Genomic DNA, 23,480 nt, shown 5'->3' with positions numbered 1-23,480 from the left:
TCCTAGCTTCTACAGGTGTTTAAAACAAATAATTAATCTAGCATCGTGCAAAGTACTGTACATGTGGCAATAGCCTGTGTTGGTAKATAATACATTATAATGCATTATGTAGTGGGTCTCTGAGGCTTAGGCTCCCTGTCAGCAACCAGAATGAATGGAAATAGCTTCCAGGAGAYGCAGGGCCAGTAAGAAGGCTGCATACTAGTAGTTTTTGAAAACTAAAAAATTTTTAAACAAGATCTGAAACAAAACCTTATAAACATTCTCATGTCAGTGTAATAAAGTAAAATGCATGCAGTGTATTTAAGAGAAGGGATCTTTGACTGAGCATTAACGCTAGGATACTTTCCCCACTGTAACAAAGATTTGGTGCATTCTCTCAGGCTTATTGACAGAAAAATAGTTGGATATTTTGTCTTTCACAGATGCTGAATATCCTGGTTAAAAATAGCAAGGTTGCACATGAAGGAATGCAATGACAGCAAAACTACATCTGGAGATTGTCTAAGCTATAAGTGGAGGGGTTTGGGGGTTTTTTGGAGGGGTTGGGGTTTTGGAGTTTTGGTGAAAACCAAAATGGGTGAAGGTGATATTTGTTGTTGTTGTTTTAAACAAAATGCACAATTGGATTACGAAAGAAAGATCACTGATGTGAGACATTTTGCTTATACAACCTAATGCTTCGTAAGATAAATTCACTGCTATTGAACACACTGCTGCAAATATAACTTTGCAGTGAGGAGTTCCTGAAGCAGTCACGGTTAGCAGCTCAGCAGATACAATGTGAAAGGGCATTGCTTACTCTGTGTTTACCCTGCTCTTTGAACCCTTTCCTTAGGCATCCCCCATTGACAGTTGTCAAGGAGATGGTGCTAAGCTAAGGGGAGGTTTGATCTGGTCAAGTACAACTGTATTCATGTTCTTATGCAACTGTAAGTTATTGATGCATTAAATAAAGCCTTTCAAATTAATTCATTAAAATTTAATTCAAACTGATCCACTACTGTGGATCGGTTAAAGGCACCTTGCCCAATATATAAACCTTTCAGATTAGTACAAGTGATTAAAACACTTTCAGAAATGTTTATCATTGTTTGTACAGAAATAACATCATTCAGACCTCTGTTCTGCTCTCCTTTTTGTATCTTCATCTTTTCCTGTATTCTTAAAGGGCTCATCACTTGTAATTTAAGTCCCATTTAAATGATCAAAGGCTTTAACAAAACAAGCCTTTCATACTGGCTTGTACTCATAGCATAAGATAACAGAAAGTCAAGTCAATTCTGTTGCTGGAATTCCCTGAGCACAATCCTTACTTTCAAAGCATGGAGGATTGCGAGCCTCAGCAAGATTTGCACATACAGCATTCATTGCCATATATAAGCCTTGCACTCAACTGCACTCACAGCCTGCAGCTGCATAGCAAGGAAGTATGCATGAAAGTTGCTAGTCTGTGCCAAAGTTTTTACTGTTTCATCTTCACATTTTGATTAGATTAAATGAAGATATAACTGTTACCCTAACCAAGCACACCTTTTTCTACTTTTAACCTGCAGACATACAGAGAAAGACGTAAGGGGGGGAAAAAAAGAAAAAGACTAACTGAAAAAAGATAAGAAACATACTTTATGTAAATCTTTTCCTTAAAAATCTTTCCTGATATGAACCCCATAAAATTGCTTCTTCTAGCAGATCTCGTCTTTAACATAGTATGTGCCATGCTATGTTTCACTGGGCTACTTATGTCATTGTTTTGTTACCATCTTCTCCAGTCCTTTCTGGTCTCTTTCTGGTCAGTATCCATCTATCAGTGTATTCAGAAACATCATACAGACCACTCAGCATCATAAAAAGCTAMGGCTTCATCCTATTTTCAATATACCTTATCTGGAATAGATCAGTAACCAAGACTCCTTTCCTCCTATGCATGTTTTTCTCTAATGTTACTGTTTTCCTGAAGTGGTACCTATTTGCTGCACTACATCCTGAATTTGTTTTCTGAAATAGTACTGAAAATCCCTGAGTAGGGAGTTCTTTTAGTCTTTTAGTTTTTTGGTTTTTGTTTTTGTTTTTGTTTTTGTTTTTTCTGGACCCTTGCAGAACAAAACACAGGATAGAAAGCATTGACTTTTTCCTGGAGCCGCGTCCCCTGTGGGCAATAAGAGTGTCATCTGTTCATGGGGTGACAGAGAGGAACCTGTTAGCATAGCAAGATTAGTTATCAATACTGGAACCAAAAGACTGAAGCCTACTGAGATGGCAAGAGCAGGGCCTTCTGCTGTCATAGCATACCTCCTCAGACTGCTTACTCTTAAGCTTAGCAGTCACTGCTGTCTGTACCCACTAGCTGCTGTGTAAGAAGTGCTCTTAAAGCCATTTATCAACGTTGATTCTCCATTGATGTGTGTGCAACTGTGGTTTGCAAAGCTGAAGAGGAATGACTGCACACCACCTGGGTATTAGTCGCTACCGTGGGGTTTGCAAACTTGACTGTCCTTTGCTGACAACTGAGTAGAAATCCACCCTGTTCCTCTTAATGCCAGAAAGAAAATTTAACCTCAGAAAATAATAGGATTTAGATCAATGCTTTTRGCATCTACTTGCCTCCCAACTAACCATATTAGAATATTGTTTCAAACAGCTGAAGAACTATATTTGCCTCTTACTAGCAGTGGCCAAACTCAGCTGTTGAGCACAAATGTATGGCCTCTTGCAGTAAAACTAACAGTATTGCTCAGTAAGACACATACAATGTTGTTCAGTGCAGGCAAAATAAAAGTCTTTATTTTTGCCAAATCAGCAGATTATAATTGAAGACTGGACATGCTTGCACATTATTTTGTATATTGAATTTTGAAGATACATTTGCCAAAGTTTTCCCTGAATGATTGCTTTACAAGTAGTTTGCAATAAGGGTACAAATTGCTACAGTCTGCCGAATGATGTCTGAAACTGTGAAAGAATTTGCACTATCACTGTACAGCTATTTTTTAATAACTGGATTATCAACCATGTAAGCCTCCCTCCTCTTGATTGTCCCCTCTGCTTCAATTGTGTCCTGTACAAGTAGCTTGGCAGGGGGCTAGAAATGCTGGCTAAAGCAGAAAAAAACTCTGTGCACAGCTCCTTTGCCTTCCACTCTTATCTTCCTCCACTGACAATTCTCTGAATCGGCAATGGAGGTACATTGCAAGAGGGCTTCAAATTAGTCTACCAAAATGTTTAATGGTGAAAAAACAATAACATTTAWTATTAATCTTTTTGCGGGAACATGAAATGGTTTGTTTACTGCATAGGCTATCCAAATGCAAGGCCTTCCCCAGGCCACTCAGTCACAGACCTTGAACAACTCCTAGATCCTGGATACTTGCAAGCCAAATAGAAAAGACAATTTCTGGTACATAAGCAAACAACAGGAGTGATATCCCAGCTGTCTTGGAGCTGTTATGGCTTTGAAAACTAACTTTAAAAGCCATCTGAACGCGTACAGATGTGAGAATGGGATAATAAGAGAAAAGTTAGAAACTATGACATTTGATTGTAGGTTAAAAAATAAGAGAGTGATTATAGAGTCTTACATAGCCATCAGAGCTTACAGCCAATTTGCAGAATTTACCTGGTACAGGGTTTTGTATCCTGACAGAGGAAGGACTGAGCACTGAAGATGCCAAGTTTCAAGTTCTCCATTCAGTCAGCTCTCCTCTTTAACATCTCTTTCCCTGTGAGAATATCAGGATAACTTTTTAAATGACAGAAACAAATTAAATTAAAGRGGAGGGAGTTATACTTGAAGGTAACACTGACACTCCTATTTAGAGAAAAAAGTCCCGTAAGGATTATCAGTAAAGTTCTTCAGTGCATGACTTGAACTAGCACCAGCTGCCAAGTGTCCCCTCAATCTGCATTGGAGCATGGACTCAGTATTGACCAAAAAGATAAACATGTACCACCTCAATACCATTTGTTGCAGATTTTTCACTGAAGTTTTCCTTTCATGTATGGACTCAACAGCATACTCTTTAAAAGAACAAGATTTCACAAGACTCGTTGCCTGAGGGCTATGTTTGCAGGACTGTGGCTGTTCAACACCTTTGCCTCGATACCAGGCGTATTACATGCTATTAATGGTACTAGCATCAGCAATGTGATTAAATTCTTAATCTTAGATTTTGATCAAATCTCTGGGTCTTGGCAGTAGTTTAAACCTTTAGTTATTAAAACATTTGATGATGCATTTAAGAATAAAGGTGTCCTTACTGTAAAAAAAACAAGTTCTTAGTGTTTTTGCGACAATTTGACCTTTCAGAAACACCATTTGCAAGCACTGTGAAATTCTTTATATATGTGAACCTTTATATATGTGAATCAGGTAGATGAGGAAACCTGAAGAGTACAAATTGCTTCTCAAGTTAACATGTTTCTCATGCCTCCTTTGTGTATTTTTTATGCAACCAGAGTACAAATATGCTGCAGATATACTAGGGTCTTATTGCATCTAAATATTTGAAAACTTCTTTAATCTTCTGCAAAAACATTGATTTGAGTACCTTTCTCAAAGCAAAAGGCATTCTGAGTGTGTTTATGAACTTTGCTGTGATATTTTCTTTTCCAATATTTTTGATTGATTTCAGAGAAGTGAGAATCTGTTTTCCAGTCTTTATTCAGAGCAATAAAGTTGGACCTGACTTTTGGGCAGTTGAGCATCCTCAAGTTAACTTAAAGACAACAGGAACTGATGGTGTCTGGGGTGGCTCTCTAAACAGCCTTTTAAAACCTTCCCTCTGATTTCTTATTGGTTATAGTTATTACACGACAAAGTAATGTTTGGTTATACTTATGTATGTGTGTTATTTATTCTACAACTGCTTTATAGCCTGTTGAGTCAAGACTATTGCTTAATGTGCAAGTTTTGTTACTTTCTTTCACTGGTGTATGTGCAAAGAGGCAGAAACACAGGTAGTACTTAAGAAGGTGATTAAAGGTGATCATACAATACCTGCCTTGGTAATGATGAAAACCTTAACCTTTGTGTGCTATAGTTCCTTGAATACTGAAGAAATGCAAAATTATTACTATTAATATGTATCCATCTTCTTCCTTCATTTAATATCAAAAAAATCAAACAAACGTTTTAGACCAGGAGAGTCTATCTTTTATTGTGGCTTCCCTTGTGAAATATAAACATTTTATAATATTGTTGTTCTGGCTCTTTTTCACAGCTCTGTTTTGTGATGTTTTGGACACCAAATGTCTCAGAGAAGATTTTAGTTGACATAATTGGAGTAGACTTTGCTTTTGCAGAGCTATGTGTTGTTCCATTGCGCATCTTCTCCTTCTTCCCAGTTCCAGGTAAAAACAAGAAAATAAAAACTCCACAACTTCAAAACCCAGATCAACCTTCAGGAGTGGTCTTTTAGGGCCTGACTTGTCTCTACATATGGCCAAATGCATACCTAGCATGAGCAATACCATTTTCAAAAAAACCACTATTGTCATTGAAGCCGGTGCATTTACATCATTTCTCAAGATACAAATGTTGCAGTAAGAGCTGTCATTAAACAGAGACAAATTTATCATACCTCACTAGCAAAAGTAAGCCCTAAATTATATCTACTGCAGTTGACCAAGAATACATGTATAAATGACACTAACGGTACGTGTGAGAATGTGTTGTTCTTCTGCCAAGATTGCAATTAACTGGTATAACATCTAGGACCAATTGCACAGTAGTATCAATTCCATTAGCCTCCTCTGCGGCTATCAGTCTGAATGGCACTTGCAGAGATCATCACAGTATAAACAATACAGAATAAAAACTAATGCCCCTCTTCAAGAAACAGGCAAGTTTTACAGCAGTAATCAAAGCGTTTCCCCTCAAAAATTTTAAAGCTTTCATAAAAAATGCTACATGATGTAGTGTTTTCTGAAACTTTTTGCTAATATTACAAGACTGCTTCATAATGAAAGTAAACTCCAAATACAAGAACAGGTACATCTAGGTATCATTTTTTGTAACTAGCTGTTTTACCATTTACTGTTCAGGAGCTTAGTGGAAGGTTTTCCTTGGTATTATTCCTGTCCAGGGCAGGGGATATTTTTTGTTGAAGAAAACAGAATAGACCTTCTAATAAACTGATCATAAGACAACAGCTCTTTTCTCTGGTAGGATTGATGTCTATAAATGTTCCTTGCAAAAATCAGAGTCCTAAAGCGACATGGACACAAGATCTACTTCATTTCTAGGAGGGTTTCCCAGTGGGCAAAGTTACCAGGAACAAGTTCCACAATGGTCATTTCTGAACAAGGCTCTCTATATGAAAAAGCTTCATACGAGATAACTGAAATTTTTCACTGCTCTTCCCTCCTTTCCCCCCCCCTCTTCCCCTGTTTATGAACAGTGACAGTCAGAGCACACTTGACTGGTTGGCTGATGACTCTGAAGAAGACGTTTGTGCTGGCACCCAGCTCAGTACTGCGGATCATTGTCCTCATCGCTAGTCTCATTATTCTGCCTTACTTGGGGTAAGTCATTCTCCTTGCCATAGAACTGATGTTTCCTTGTTTCCGCTCACTGAGTTGTATAAATCTGAACAAACTAACTGTTATATAAAGCCTGAATAATGGCAACATATAGCAAAGAATAATTTGTAAATTTACGAGTGCGACTTTGCTCTAGGCAGACGTGATAGTGATGTCTCTTTTGAAAAAAAATACACAAATGTCAGAGAGGCAAAAACCTATCCTGGGGGAAGTTATTTGCATTCTATTAAATGCACTGTTATGAAAGCTAATGGAAGAAGAGATCATTAATGAGGTTAAAGAAAACAATCTATCCTAGAGCATCTTATATAGGTCTTTAATTTCACATTAAATTCTGTATTCAGCTTTTCTCAGTGCAGAATTTGATTTAGTATGTGTCACCATTACTGAATAATGAAGCATATAAAGAAACAAAAAAGCCCTGTAAAATATCATTTTTTTCCRTTTACCAGTACATCATGCCTTTGAAGCAGATATTTCTAAAGGCTAATTAATATATCAACGGAAATATAATTATGAATTACAGATTTGCACCCAACCATGACTACCTTTTTTTATGCTACCCACAGAGTTCATGGAGCCACTCTTGGAGTAGGATCCCTTCTGGCTGGTTTTGTAGGAGAATCCACCATGGTTGCAATAGCAGCCTGTTATGTTTATCGGAAACAGGTAAAAGTAGGCTATGGGGAATCTGATGAAAGCAGTTTGTGAATATATTGGATATATATCCAATATACTTGAGAATTCTTTGGGATGAAATAAAACCAAAAGATGCACTCCAACCACTAGTGGGCATTTGGCTAGAGTTGCTCTGACATAAACCTCCTGCTCCTCAAAGCATGTACACCATGGATATCATGTTCTCAGCACCAACTGTTTTGCACTGTAGAGTTGCTACTATAGCGCAGCATCACTTGCTTACGTAGACATAGCAACTACTCATTCAAGCTAATTTTGTATGTTTGTGTGTGTGTGTGTGTATATATATATATATGTATATATATATATATATATATATATATATATGTCTTTATATAGTCTTAATTCTCTGTAAAACCAGCTCTGCTGAAAATGGACAAATACACAGTTGCTTTATTTTTATTGTCATCTAAAAAAATTGGTTTAAAACAAGATCTGCTCCTCTAGCAGTGCAGACTAAGAACTTTTACAGATATTTAAACTGGGGAGGATTTCTTATAGGTGTACTCCTACCTAGCTCCCAGACTACAATCCTGCATTTGCAAAGCAGTATTGGTATGTGGATTTCAAATCCACTAAATCGAGTCAAACGTACTCTAAATGTTGGCTTGTAACGGGGTATATCTCAATAGTCTTTTTACCTGCAAGTTTTATCATTCCAGGTATGTGTTCAGAGCACTATGCAAGGTACTAGATGCAATTCCAAAAAGAAATAGCATGGMGTGTAGGTCAGTCCGTCTAGGTCATTCCGACAAAACTCTATGGATGGAAGCAGAAAATAAAATCTGTGTATTATCTCTATTTTTTTAATTAGACGCCTTATCAAAGACAAAGCAAAGATACCTACTGCTTCCATTTTTTTAGCAAAAAAAGCCAGAAAATTGAATAACTGAAAGCCTTGTGATGAAACAAATTAAAATCAACTTTGAAATGTATTAACAGTGCAGGCAGATCAGCATGACAGTAGATCAAAGTGTGCAAAATGCATAAGAAAATGGAAGACCTTGGTTTCTGTCACACTTGTTCTAGCAAGTTTTTCATGAGCAGGAAAGAATAAAACCTGTAGACTTAAAAATGGTTATTCTTGGTCTGTGGTTTTACAACATATTTCTGTTTAGACTAACCTCTTCATTATTTGCATATKAAAATTGTAGCTCATAGAGTGCTTTGGGGATCTAGTGCTTAATTTTTCGCAGTGATGACTGCAGGCAGCAGTAGTAGTAACTGTGCTAACCTAATTTATTCCCTCACCAGAATTAGGATGTAACTGACACTAGCTCCTCAGCAGCCAAGGTGACAGTGGCAGGGCCAACTAGTAGCTCTACATATCAACTTGTTTTCATCTAAAGCAGCATTAAGTGGGCACCATATCAGAGGTGCAGATCAAATGTTGTGTAGACACTGCTTAAATTTTGAAGCTATGATATGCTCAACTCAGCTGAATCAATAATACCCATGGGCTGGATTTTTTTTTTTTTTTGGTCAGTTTTACGAGTGTTTTCTGTAAGACTAGTCAGCCTGCTGAGAAATGGATAATAAGGAACAGATGCTTCAACTTGTTTTGTAGTGGGGCTGAATGCTTCTTAGCTTTACTAATCCAGGACATCCTGAATGAATCATAGGCCTCTTGAATGCCCTCTCGCTCCTGCTAGCCAAAAATAGACTCCATTATTCCTTGGCCTGGGTGGGATGTGGGCCCACAGTGGGTCGGTGATACTAGGAAAAGCCAGTAGGCCCACATTTACAAAATTCCTTAAAAGTTTGACGTTTGAGAGATTAGGGTGCCATGTCTTGCTCTCTCCCTCTCTCCCTACAGCAACTTAGCTTCTCTGATACTTTGCTTTTTTCTTTTTTTTAAATAGTCTGTGATGTTAATGGTTCCAGAGGCTTTCTTCTCTCCAGCCATGCTGAAGCGTGTCTTGGATGTTGCTTAGTACAAAAAAAAAAAATCTATTACTGCATTTAGGTTAGAAAGGAGAAAGCTGAGCTCTAGGAAGGTTATGGAAACCTTCTAACAGACAAGCCACGAATATGACACAAGTATTCTACCTCTTTATAACTTACTCCAAAAAAAAAAAAAGAGCCCTGCCTCGCTTCTCAGAGTGCACAGGGTTTGCAGGATGGCACTTATCCATATTCACAKGCTTATGAATTCTTGTTTCAATCTAGAAAAAGAAGCGGAATGAGAACGAAGCCGCTACAGAAGGTGAAGACTCTGCCATGACCGACATGCCTCAGACAGAGGAAATGACAGACATCGTAGAAATGAGAGAAGAGAATGARTAACAGATGGGATGCAATTGTTCTCTGCAGGGACAATTGGAATGACACTTCAACATCTTGTCTTCTCTCATACTTTTTTTTTTTGTTGTTGTTTTTATTTTTGTAATAAAGAGGCCTTGATTTAAAAGGTTTCAGATAAATTCTCTAGCATACTGAGTATGCTCACACTGATGAGGGGCCTAAAAAGAGGTCTTTGCTTTTTCTTTTTCAATTGAATTAGTTTTCTCACTTCATGCAAACATAAAAGATAGAACTGCATCGCTTGTAGCGTCTTCCTTACTTCTGCATCCACCTTCTCTGGACAATCTGCATTTGTCAACCAAAGCCCTGCTCTGTGTGTATGTGCATGTGTGTGCACATGCCACTGACTCAATGTTACTACCATAATCTTATTCCCTCCCCTCTTTCCTTTTCCTTCCTTTTTTTTTTTTAAAAAAAAATGTTAAAGACAGGAAGCTTGGAAAACACAGCTTTATTTTACTTGCTTTGAAATGACTTTGCTACGTAACTTAATATACTGTTGTGTACTGTATTGTTTTGTTTGGCCTCATCACCAAGGCTTATACTGCACATGGTATAGAAGAGGGAGGAGGAACATGTAAGTCTCCATGCAGAAAGTGAAGAAATACAGGTTCCTCTCCCTGTAAAAAAGTGTGTGCGTGTATGTACACACACACACTTACATATATATTTTTATATATATATGCACACTATAAAATACACACAGGACAAGAACTCTGTTTAGCTTTCATTCCATTATTGGAGATAGGAAACATCTGAAAATTTGTAAGCATTTAATTCACAACTTTCTTGACTAACTAGTCTCCACTTTATGTATCTTTTTCTTCAGAAAAAAAGCATGCACTTTCCTTTTGTGAGGAGGGTGATGGCAACCAGTAGAATAGTTTGACTGTATTAGAATTAAAAAAAGAATTGACAAACTTTACCAAAGTTCTTGTCCACTATTTTGATTTGACTTTAGTTTTAAAGGATGATTTGTTTAATACTTATTTCTGCTGCCTGTATATATTTTTTTAAAAAGTAACTTCAGCAGGACATGATGGTATAGCACATTACTGCGTGTAGGTCCATGACATTTTACACACACACACACACACACACACACACACACACATATGTTTTGCTGTGTTTCCCAATGCAATAGATCAAAATCTGTATGATGAATCTCCAGTACAAATTGTCATCCAAGTCCTAAAATAGGGTCCTTGAGCATAAGGTAGCACTCAGGGCAGTTTCATGGAAGTTCAAACATGGCTGAAATCAGCAAGTGCTGTACTTTGAGAGCAAGGCAAGCACTTTGTGGTTTAAGTGGGCCTTAAATAATAAGAGTATGGGGTTGTAAGGGTGATTTGTATCAGGTTGAAATGAAGCCTGTATAAGAGGTTACCCAACCAGAGATGGTTTGGGTGTCACCAGAGATGGCTGCAACAGCAGCTTGTATTTCTGTGCTGTTCTGTGTTTGGATGCAGGGTAGCAAATTGGATTCTCATAGATGTAGTTTTGCCAGAGGTTGGGAGCAGTTATCCTACATGCTCTATGCAGAAATCTTGAAAGTTAATTTAAACCTTATTTAGTGAAAGTATATTTTTCTAAGTTTTGGAAATGATTATTTAATAGTGGACAAATTCAGTTTCTAGATTATTTGCCAGGTAGTCCCAACATCTCAGAAAAACTGATCAAAAATAAACAATACTTTAAATATTGTATCAATATATGTTTGTATACATACACATATGTATACATATATATACTGGATATTATGTACATTTATTTTAAGCTACAGTACATTTCCTGTTTTTCCAAATTCAGCTAAAAACGTCTCTAAAACGCTACAAAGTTGGGTAACAATCAGTTATGGCTAATAATGAAAGGCATTGTATCAATGAACTTCACATTTTATTTTACACATTTATACCAATTTGTTACGTGTACRTATGCAATAAGATATGACATGGAAATTATTGTGTGGAATGACAGATTTGGAAAATCAGTGCACTGTTAATGAGCAGTGGCACTGGAAAGGTAAATCTCAATCCAGTAATCTACGTTTGCTATGCCACTACAGGGTTGTAATCGATACTCCATATTGCAGTAAAAACACACACACACACACACGAAGAAAACATCTCTGATGATTAATTTAGTGCGGTATGTAGATCACACACATCTGCATTCATGAATAGAGACTCACAAACAGTCATGTATATAACTTTATATGGACTGTTACAGCTCACAGTGCCCATTTAAGGTCTTCTCTACTGATGTAGTTGCATTTTTTCCAGTTATCTTTGTATCCAAGACCACAACGCACAGTTTTTCAGGAACTGTAGAGATAAAGCAAGAAAGTATTTTTGTGTAATACTTCTTTTGGTACATGACTAAAATTTAAGCAGCAGTATTTCTGAAAGTTTTGAGCATCACTCATGCAGGTTTCAAGATAAGAATTGCACCAAAAAGTAAAAATTTGAAAACTGTTTAAATGTAACACTAGAGCTTTTGCTTTAGCTGGAAGAYTGAATGCATATCAAAAATAGAATTATTGGTCATGCAGCTAAACTGATAGCATTGTAAAAGTTAAAATTTCAGTTGTGTGAACAATACTTCATATTCCTTTATACATTTACTTTACAAAATAATGGAGTGGTAGGTTTGGGGCAAGAATTCAGGTAGTTACATAAAACAAACACGTGCATAACATTTCCTTTCTAATCCTGTTTCCTGTGTGTTGTGTATTTTTTACGTTGTTTTATTAGATTAACAAAATACATTGATGTTTCTGCAGTAAGTCAGTCCAAATCAGAACTTCATGTCAGACTGGATATTTATTCCATGCTACCATCAGCAGGCTTGACTTGAAGGTATAGCTACAAAGAGCACCGTGGACCCCAGCACCTTTTGGTTCTGCCTGTGGGTAACATTTTCAAGAATTTTAGTACACACCTGAAACCTAACTCTTCTGACTCACCTTTGATGCCAAAATCAGCTGGGTGAAGATTCGAGATGGTTGTAGCTTGCAGCGTTTCAGGGTTGGATAGCTGATTTTCTGTTTTGGACAGTGAAGGGCTCACCACTTCTTCACCTCAGCTGGAGCTGCAGCCAGGCGTGTTGGAAGGGTGTGAGTTCAAGTGTCTCTGTCCAGTGGGTCCTCCATAACACGCCGTCCCGCACCACTTCCTTCCCAAAAGGACCTTCTTGAGTTCTAGTAAATTAGCTTAGCAACCTCTTCAGTGTTACTGCTTATGAAATGGTCATCTATGTGGTGAATGTTTTTGAATAGAAACCTGTAAGTTTCCATTTTTGTGGGGAGGTTCAGCCTTTTCAGACTTTTTGGAAAACTGCTGAATTACACAAGTTACAATAAAAAGAGAAGCAAATTTGATTTGTATCATACATCATAAATTTGAGAGTCTAGAAGAACATATCATACAACAGGAAATAAAAGAACAACACTGAAAAGCAGTGGATTAATGTATACGTAGATGTGTGTTAACTTGTCTGAGTTTTCCTTTTGCAGACTTACAGATATTGGGGGAACATCTCCATTTACATTTTTGGCTGCCCTAACCAAGCCTCTCATACTTACCAAGCAATGGACTTGATGAAAGACTCTCCGTTTTCCAGCCAATATTTAAGACCGTTTAGGTGCATCACTGGCTTCCCAGGCATCACTCAGCTCCCCCCGTCCCTCTTGCAGATGCTCAAGGTGAGCACCCTAAATTGTCTGGTTGTTAGATAGAGCCGCGCTGAGTGAGGGTGAGTAACAGAGAAATCTTCTGTTTTCTGCTCATTTTACTGTTCAATATTTTGTTTGAATGAGAGAGATTTATATCTACCTCTTGTTCAGTTTTTGCTGAATTACCGCATCAGTTTACAGGCATAAAAGAGCCCTGAACAAGGTGAGACAATGAATGTCGTGTATTCAGGACAAGTCACGATACACTAAGAGAAATCATTTGATGGCAAGAATTTAGTCTTTTGTGGGATTGTGCCTTGTCTTTAAGGGCAGGCAAAAGGGTTCATTCAGCTTCTGGCTTTTAGAGGCTTCGGGCRTCGTCCTGCGTTAGGCTGCAAGGTGTGATTCACCTGCTCAGCAGCAAGGTGGCTGGGGCGTGCTGCTGGCATGGGAGCCTGCCCCGAGGGTGCTGCGTGGGGCTGGGTGAAGGCACCTCATGGCTAGCGCTGTGCGGGGCTCTCCAGACATGCAAGGCACTGCGGAGAGGACTGAAAGGTGCCAGCATCCATTCTGTCTCTGCTTGAAATAGTATATTCCTGACATGATCAGCATAGTCTTTAACACAGTTGAGTGTTATCTGAGCTCAGTTTTCATAGCCATTATATATTAGAAAGCCATATATGTATGTACATATATATATATTTATACACACATATATAAGACCATTTTACACATACATACATTTTCAATATTGCCCATGTATAGTTTGTTGGAACAACTCCAAGCATAAACATGATCTTAACATGCAACTAATGTTAAGCTGTTTTTAAAAATTGCAGTTTAAAGCTATATAAAAGAGTAAATTAAGTAAGTGACCTTTCAACAGACATTGTGCCAGCAAGATAAAGAATGATTTAGAACAATAAGTTGAAATGGGAAGGAAGGAGGAAACAGAAAAGTTTATGGATATTGTATATCCAACCTAAAGAAAATAGCATCACCCAGGGAGGTTGTGGAGTCTCCTTCTCTGGAGATACTCAAGGCCTGCCTGGATGCAGCCCTCTCTAACATGCTGTAGGTGACCCTGCTGAGCAGGGAGGTTGGACTAGATGATCTCCAGAGATCCCTTCCAACCTTACTGATCCTATGATTCTATGATCACATGGAGAGTCATGAAACATAGCAGAAAATACCAGAACTGTGATTGCTGCTATTTCCTTTCTAACTGCACTGGAGAGATGCTGAAGAATGATCAGTATACTTAAATATTACTGATAAGTCAGACATAGCTTTTAAGTATTTTGGTTTCTGAGAGGAGAGGAGCCATCAATTTTGAGAAATAAATATGAAAACACTTCAGAATATTCGAGCAGAAACAAACCAGTATATAGATTTTATAACATGCAAATAAGAGGCATTACATAGCTTACTGTTTCTAAGTAACTGACAGGACTGCACTGCGGAAATATCACATAAACATTCTTTAGACAAAGTTATCACAATTTTGGCATCAGATTTCTCAGAGTTAACATTAAATTTTATTATCCATTTCCCTTCTTTGCATTTGCTTTTTTACTAAGATTCAAGTGTAGAACCGTATATTCTTAAAGCAGAGTAAGTTCTCATTAAAAAGGATGCTCTTGTCTCTCATACGCAATAAGTTKGCAGTAACCTATTGAATTCAAGATGAGTTCCACATTTATTCCAGGTTTTGTAAAGCAATTTCCTTGTTTGCCTGCTGATACGATGTCATGAAATACATTAGAGGTGTTACAACAGCAAGGGACTCAGTCCAAGAGCAGGCCTAAATTAGATCAGAATGGTAGAGAAGAGGGAGGAAACAGCCTGCTCAGGGATTCATGGTCCTCTAATATTTTTTGGATAGCTTGTGTATATATTACTTTGGAGATCTGAGTTCAATTTTCTGCGAGCAGATCCAAGCCTCAGTAAACCCATTGCCAGATCTGGCAAAAGTTTGCACCTTCTGAACTAAAAGGCCAAAGACTAAATAGGGACCGTGGCAACTGAGCTTTAGCTTCAGTGTGGGGCACATACTCGAACAGAAGGGCATTTTGGCTGCCGTTCGTGGAAGCTAGCTGGATGGTTAGAGTGGTCTTAGGTCTCAGCGTTTCATAATCAAGGTATTCACGCTCAATCAGTAAAACAAAACATATACCATGGTTTTTCAGGTACTTTCTTGTCTTTGCAGCCTTGAGGGGAAAAGTTTCCTTAGCATTACCAAACCATGCCACTGCTCAGATCAATTTATTATCATCATTTCATCAACTTTTCTTTCATTCCTAGTTCAGCATCTTCAGACCTTCCCTTATTCTTGTCTGATGGCTTTTTGGGAAGGAAAATGTAATCTTCATGTTGACTGAATGTCAAGTAATCCATTAATTAAAAAGTAGCTTAAAATAATTTTTGATGGACTTATTTTTACTTTTCATTCAATAAGCTGAAGAGTCAAGAAATAGAAGGAATGGGGTGGGTGTCTTTATTTAAAGCCAAGAATTAAAAGATTTAGTTCAGATTCACTACTTCACTGCTTGATAATATCCGAATGAGTCGTAAGAGCTACGACCCTAACTTTTCCAGCAAAGTGAGCCCTGCATCCCCAGAGCACCACAGAATACTTAGAAACACCAGGCTTCACATATTTCAAAAATATAACTTAGCAAGTTGGAGAAACCAAAGAGAAACAATCTACTAAGTTCAAATTCAACTTGATCCAGTGCCCAGCTTGGTCCTGCTTTGAGCAGGAGGTTGGACAAAATAACTACCCAAGGCCTCTTCCAACCTAAATTGTTCTCTGATTTGATTAGGAGCCTACAAAGGTTCACCTCATCTTCAGGGACCTGAGACTGATTGCATTTTTTAGAGTTTCAGCTGTAGGTTGAGAGGCAGTACCCACTGGGGTTCTACAGTGTGGCTATTTAGGCAAAAATCTGAGCTTCACAGCTTTTTTTACAGTTGACAAATCTTTCATATCATACAGCTGGCTGTAAGGCACCCTCCCACGCTGTGCTGGGAGCCCATAATAAGGGTGAAGTAAAATTAAGCTATTGCATCTGCAGACAAAATAGAATATTGCACTTTACTGTGTCAGTTAAATCTCTAAGTAAAAAAGCCTAAAACCAGCAAGTGATTGTGCACATCATGTTTCCTCTGATGTCTTTTCTTCACATGTATCATTCAGCACTTTAAAAAAAGCTACCCTGTTTGAAAACTTTCCTTGGTAATCCAAGTAATGCAAGGTGAATATTTAACAATTATGTAAGAAAACCATATGTCCTGTCCATAGTATATACAAGTAGACAAGTATATAAATCCTCTCTTAGGAAAGGATGCAATTTACAACTGGGGCAACAGCTTTATCCATAATTCAGCAAAAACATGATAGAAAAGCAAAGAAAAAACTGCAACTTTTTTTAAAAAAATTAACTTTTAATGCAAATATCTCTGGGTGGAAAGCAGAGTATATGTACACATACAGAAAACAGTAGAGCTGAAATTACGATGCATCAGCTTTGAGCTTTGCTCACAAAGCAACACTAATGTAGCTCTACTATTGTTTCCTACTAAATAAACAAAAATAAATCCTTCCTAAGCTATAATGACACAATTAGGAGGCTACAAGCAATAAATTTACTGGTTACTTAGAGCAACTGATTTTGTCCGCACAGTTTGCAAACACACAAAATTGCGAAAACAAAACATCCAAAAAGGCAAAGGTACATAATGCACTTTTGTAGATGACTTATGTTTGTTTATTACTATCAGCAAGCTTTTAAAAATAAATCTAATCACTTTTTAAGTAATGTTGTTCCAAGTGCACTTCACTTACTTCAGGTGTAATAGAAATATACCTGCAATATATTGTATATTATTAATCAGCAAACGCACAAGATGAGAAATTCAACCTGTTGTTTTAAACTGGATAGAAACTCCCACCGCTGTTGTAAAAGTAGCCAATCTTAAATCACATCAAGTCCAGCAGTCTAACTTTGATTTTTCAGAACATTGGTCTTGCTACTCTGCTATTTTAGATCAGATTTTGGTGTCATCTCAGCCTTGTATCTCAAAGCCCAGAGCCTATGAAGAGTTTTTAATGAAAGACATAGGCAGGGCTGGAAGACCCCAGAGCTTGTCTGTAGAGTGGGGGCATGAATTGAGTCAGAAAGCTCCTTTAGCAAACTGCTGTTTGACGGTTTGTCGTTCCATCGTTATCAGTAAGCTAGCAGCAGCGATCCACCCTAGAGCTAGTTATTCTGAGAGAAAAAAATAAAAATCCTTCGCCTTTTGCTGATGGACTTGAAGTTGAGTTTGCACTCAGTGGCATATTCCCCTCATGCTGCTTTTGTTCCTTGCTCAAGACACTGGCAGCRCGCCTCAATGCCATAGGTCATTGAATTCCAAGCTGGAGGCAGAGCTGAAGACCAAGGGCTCTTTTCTGCTTGGTAGAATAGAAAAAAGCATTTAATGGTACTTGGGCAGCAAAGCCTAGCAGCATTCCTAAGCTTTGAGAAATCCTTTTTTCATCTGTAGCAACTAGAAAGTTTCTTTCTGGGAGTGCCAGAGAGAGGAAGCATGGGTGCACAAGGGAGCAGGGGTGAGATAGACTGTGTACGCGTACACAGTCTGTGCTTGTGTGTGTGTGTGCACACGTGTGTGTACAGGAAGAGAGGAGAGGCCACAGATGAATGAGTTAAAGTATCTTTCGCAAGCATCCACAGTGTGTATTGTCCTGCAAGGACCATACTAGCTGGCATCATGACTACTAAGTTTGTCACCTTTAGTGAAATGTTCACTAACCTGTAAAGGTTATCAGACAGAATTACTGGCACTAGATAAAACCATACTTTATAGTGATAGGGAAACAAAGGACAGCAAACTTTGCCACATCTTTTGCAATGGGGAAAGAAGCAAGTTTCATCCATCCTACTCTCTCCATCCTGGCATACTCAAGCAGGGCCAGCCACAGTGTCATGCTAGAAACCAATTGTAAAGGTTGAGGAAAATGTAAATGGCAGAGCAGAAGCCAAGAACCACTCTAACTTCACAGCAGGAAACCATAGAGGCAAAACGGATTGTACAGAAGTGCATCACAGAAAGCATCTTGAAGGTGATGCGGTTTCAACATAGAGGCTTAAGACACCTTCACCAAGTTGTGCAAAGTCAAAGACTGTATCATTTGTAAAGTAATAACATAGGGACAGCGGGGCTCTCCAAGCTCAGCGAGGTCCTATAAAGGTCACTAATACTGGTGAAAGATGCTTGGATACTATGGGGAGCAGCGCCACAGAAATGCCTATAAAAATTAAATTCATATTTACATGTTCTAATTGTGCCTTTGGGTTCTCTAAAATTGACTTGTTTTTCAGTTTAAAGGAAATATTTTAAAAATTGGGGATAGGGAGCAGTGTGTGGAAGCAGCATCCTAATAAAGAGCAACACAAAGTCTGAAGACTCTTGCTCAAGAAAGGGGGAGGACTGTTTGGTGCTCGTATCTTCAACACCTGATCCTTCTGACCACAGAGTGGTCTGTTCTCAGCAGACTTACCAAATGCAAGGGGGCAAGGACAGTAGCTGGCCACACTTTTGGGATGCTGCATTAGCACTGAGATTAAGGTCAACTCCCTTAGCACTTTTCTATAGAGAAAGAACTCATGTTTTCATTTCATTTCTGTAATATAAAGAAAATATATCTGAAAACTAGGCAAAAGTTTTTCACCTAATAGGTATTGTTTGTTTTTAATTTCTTTCAAAATATCTTTACAATGTCTTTCAGGATAAAGCTGTCTTTCTACAAAGCAGTATGTCTAATAGCAATCCTTGACTGCTTAAACAAGTCAATTTTCCAAGGACTGTAGGTGTCAAGTCAGAGCACCATTTGGAACTACAGTACAGGGATCCTAGACTTCAGAAGAAATATTACCTCATGTATCATTTATGTCGTATTTATAGAATTTCAGTTGATTTCTCTTCAAAAAAAAGAAGTTACATTCTGTAATTTGTACATGTGCTACAGCTATCTGTCTTCTTAACAAACGCTTTGTTTTGCTTTAAATATGAGTTTTCTTTAAACTCTAGAGAAACCAATTGGGGTAAAAACTTTGTACAGTCTTACTTTTAAATGACTGATAAGGTCAGCAAGTATAAAAGTACATGTTGCATTAAAGTTGTGTGCTGTTTATGTATTTAACAAAGAGAGATATATGGTTTTGCATTGTTAAAAAGAATGATCGACCTTTTACTTTTTTTTTTTGATTTGTGCTCCAATATTGTCCAATGGCTGTCATACTCTAATTACTGTAAGTAAAGTTCTAACAGTTTGCATATGATTTTGATTGCTTCTGTTTTCTTAATTCTTATAATCTGACGTGATCGGAAGTACTCCTCATTTGGAGTAAACAAGTGAAACACACCTCCTGGTGAGAAATTAATCCAACAGTTATAAGCATGATGCTGCCAACTGCAAGGTCTTAACCTGAAGTAAATGAAATCCAAGGGTATCCATATAACCACGCAAGACAAGTTCTTTATTTCTACAAAGACTCTGGGATTTGTTAACATGCAACTTGTATGAGAAGAGTGCTTTTTCCACAGCAAATCTAAAATTTTTATTACTCTCATTAAAAAGACACTTTGTACTTAAAAGAGAGCACAATTCTCATTTGGTCAGAGCAAACTCAAAAGTTATGGTAATATGTTTCATCCATCCATCCAGCAATACACCAGAGTTCTTACAAAGCTGTGAAAACATTCTTTAACTAAAAATATTTAGTGTTTGATTTTGAACAATATATTCTTTGGGAACTCTTTAGTGACTGAATCTAAGCCATGCTGAGCCAGGGAAAATATTCAATATATGATTTCTGTCTTAGCTATAGCATCAGGAGAGAGATTTTAAGATCTCTTTAAAAACAATGATTCCTTACAGTATGAATATAGGCCTTTATGGCCATCTGCAACAAATCCCCAAGGACTCTGCTGTTCTTCTTCACAGTAGTCTATAGTATCCATAGGGTCAGACTCAAAGCTCTAAAAGTGAAGTTCAGCTTTTTTGACAGTATAAAATAACTGAGTCATAACATGTTCAATTTCAGGCAGGTTGCAGTCCTCAACATTCTCTGTCCCTAATGCTCTGCCTGTTTTATGGTTCCAACCTTTCTCATTTCTGCCCACATTTGATCCACTTCAGGCACCCTTCCCATGCTTTCAACCTGCCCAGGTCTGCTGCTCCATCCCTGCTGCAGTTCAGGGGTAGTGGATTTCTGGCCAGAGTAGTCGCAGAGCTCTAAGACCAACCTGTGGAAAGCAGGGCAAGGTCAGAGACTTACACACTAGCTTCTCTGTGAAGTGGTTGGGAGCAGGAGCTTGGTTTTTTGGAGCACAGACTGCTGAACTGGCTGGGAACACAGCTTCCCATTCTCACTGAACAATCAGTGAGTATTGTCACCATTGCTGGAGAAAAAAATCTGCTTGTACCTGGTCACATTCCTGCCCAAGAAAACAAGAACCATAAACAAGAATGCTAAACAGAGCCAAGAATATAATCAAGGCATCTACATCAGCAAAAAATAACTCTGTTAGATACTCAGATACACAGTCATGAGCTGCACCCAACATAACCTGCCACAGCCACTTACAATCTTGTCCAGAGGCCATATTAAAAAAAAGGGGGGGGGAGGCTTTGATACAGCTCAGAAAAAGAGGTTGCCTTTGTTGTGTGCCCAGTAGGAGATCACACGTGTAAGACCCATTTCTAATGGTCTCTTCTCTTCTGCGAACTATTGGATTTGGAACTTCTAGGTTTGGGTTGTTTTTTTTKGGGGGGGGAGGGGGAATTTCTTGCTTTTTCTTCTAAGAGAAGGAAAAAGATAGCAGAGGCTCATTTGTTTCCTCAGACAGGGCCACAACTTCTCCTTTATCTCAGTCTGCTCCCACTTGCACATACATTAGCTTTCAGAGGCAGCTCTGATTCAGGAACACAACCCAACTCAGGCACATAATGCCTTTGAAAACTGCTTGCCATCCTCCATAATGGCAGAAGTAAGTGAGTCAATATCCTCCCAGCTTGGAAGGCCAGAGTCTGCTTGAAAAATGGGAATGAGGATTATTGCCATTCTACTGACTTTTGAGCAGTTTCACCAAGGCCAAAGAATGTAAACAAAAAAAACAAAAAAACCACATGCATTAAGTTTGGCTTTCTCAAACCAAGCTTTCTCTTCTGAGATGATATAGACTTTATTTCTCCTTCCTCAAGCAGAAAAGAGGCAGAGTGTAAATAAAACATTTAAAAAATTAGTATGATGGCAAATAGCATTATCAATTCACTTTTGCATGCAGTTTTAAAGGTCTCCTCTCCTTTCCCTCCTATCTCCTCAGTACCAGCAAACTGTTCTCCCCGCCTTTGAAGAGCTGCTCTTTCCTGTGATTTCTCCATTTCTCCCTGACTGTTCCTCCATTATTAATGGAGACACTTAGCTCTTCCCTCCACGAGGTAACTGAAATATAATTCAGTTTATTTTCCCAAAAGGGCACAGATAGACAAGAAGAAAGTCTTCAGCCACATCCCAGTACAATATGAAATCAGAACACTTTCCATTTTCTCATTGTATCCCTTTAGCTTCCCTTCACTATTTAATGCTCCACATGCAACAACTCACGAGTCTTGAAGCAATTTTTTATTCCACAACAACAGTGACAATTCCGTGTAGCTAGCCTGCAAGTCCCTTCTGGTGGTTAAGAAAAAAACATGCACTGGGAGCTAAACAAACATTCATCCTTCAAAAACCTTCCCATTTCTCAGGCTTGTCTGAAAGAGCACTGCTGAGTGATGGATCAGATGACCAGGGCAAACATTATCCCAGCTCCTGTGACATGACACAGATATCAGCAGAGAGAAAAAGCAAAGCCTAGGAGTTGCTACTGATGAAGATAGCACTCATAAGAAAGTCAAGTAGTAATTAATTCTCTGTATAACAAGTACTGCAGCTGTGAGAAAAAGCAAATACACTTCCTACGTATTACTTAAAAGGTGCAGCATTTTCCTGTATCTCATTAACAGAAGAGCATTTTCCCAGCAGACAGAGCCAGTGCTCCCAAATCTATAATCAAAATCAAAAGATTGCTCTGTGCCAAGCCTGTCCAGTGCAGCATTTGGCTGGCAAGTCCTGAACTTAGCCTGCTCCATACAACAGAACTGCCTTCACAGTTGCAGCTCTTACATCTGTTATCCTAGTTTGCCAAAACACCATCATTCTCTTTGAACTTTTTGTGAACATATATCTCTGCTACCACTTGTACCTTCTCCCTGTGAAGGCAGATTCAGTAGAACGATGCATGCATGAGGGAGGTGGTCATGAGGGTGATGCAGTAATATTTGGACCTTTCATTTGGGTGTCTACAATTACATAACTCTGGAAGGTGTTACAGACTTGCTTTCAGCAACCCTAAGCATTGCTCCAGCTTAACCACCCCATTCTTCCCTTTCAAAATAACATTTCCAGCTGTTTACCACCTCTAAAAAGACTTTCAGTTATTTTGCCTAAAGGACATTTCTTGTTTCTGGCATGATTTGATGAAACAAACTCCAGCGTGTCCGAGTGAGGAGAGCGTTAGAGAAGGCTGCACTCATCAGTAAATCAAGCAAACATCATGGAAGCCCTCAACAGGCTGAAAGTAACATTTGTATTAGATATTAAAAGCAAGTATTTAAGCATCATGTCCTACCCTCCTGTGGTAAAATCTGCAGGATATACAAAGGAGGCCAATGCTACTCCACCTCAGTGTTTTCTGAGAATGTTCTCATGATGCCTGGATCCTGGATATACAAGAGACAGTATGGCCCCCATCAGGCAAATGCAATTTAATACAAGGGAAATGAACTGCTAGATCTCCTAAGTTTTGGTTGTTGTTTTAGTTTTAAATATCCCCTCCGCCTTTTTTTTTTTTTTTTTTTTTTTTTTTTAATATATCCTGTTAGCTAAGCAGGTCAGCACTGGCCCCAAAAGACTGGTTCTTTTAATTGGTTCTTCTGCCCCCCAGCTAATATTAATTCAAAAGACAAGCTCAGGTGACAGAACAGAAACTGCTGTAACTCCTGCTTGCTGACCTGCTGAGAAGAACGCTCCTCCAAAATACAAGTACTCTCCTGATACAGTTCATTACACTCTAGCCCAGAAATCCACCTTTGTAAACAAGAGGCAGAAAAGCTTGCGAAATGAACATGCCATAGAAGAGGCAAGAAGTAGGCTCT

The 23,480-nt window shown here is 38.4% G+C and overlaps 1 protein-coding gene across 2 annotated transcripts in view; it reads left to right on the top strand.

Annotated features, from left to right (window-relative positions):
* ANKH (ANKH inorganic pyrophosphate transport regulator) overlaps nucleotides 1–13,021 on the top strand; it is a 105,780-nt gene extending 92,759 nt beyond the window's left edge. For both annotated transcript variants that reach the window (XM_085312001.1, XM_085312000.1), the window contains 4 exons: nucleotides 5,220–5,349; nucleotides 6,399–6,522; nucleotides 7,110–7,209; nucleotides 9,409–13,021. In XM_085312001.1, the coding sequence (XP_085168127.1) occupies nucleotides 5,220–5,349; nucleotides 6,399–6,522; nucleotides 7,110–7,209; nucleotides 9,409–9,525 (471 nt within the window). In that variant the 3' untranslated portion in view covers nucleotides 9,526–13,021. The remainder of the gene's footprint in view (nucleotides 1–5,219; nucleotides 5,350–6,398; nucleotides 6,523–7,109; nucleotides 7,210–9,408) is intronic.
* Nucleotides 13,022–23,480: the final 10,459 nt, after the last annotated feature.

This window comes from Rhea americana, unplaced genomic scaffold (assembly GCF_003343005.1).
Source record: "Rhea americana isolate MKP2758 unplaced genomic scaffold, rheAme1 scaffold_353, whole genome shotgun sequence".
NCBI classification, from domain to species: Eukaryota; Metazoa; Chordata; class Aves; order Rheiformes; family Rheidae; genus Rhea; species Rhea americana.
This window is presented reverse-complemented; position numbering and strand designations above follow the sequence as displayed.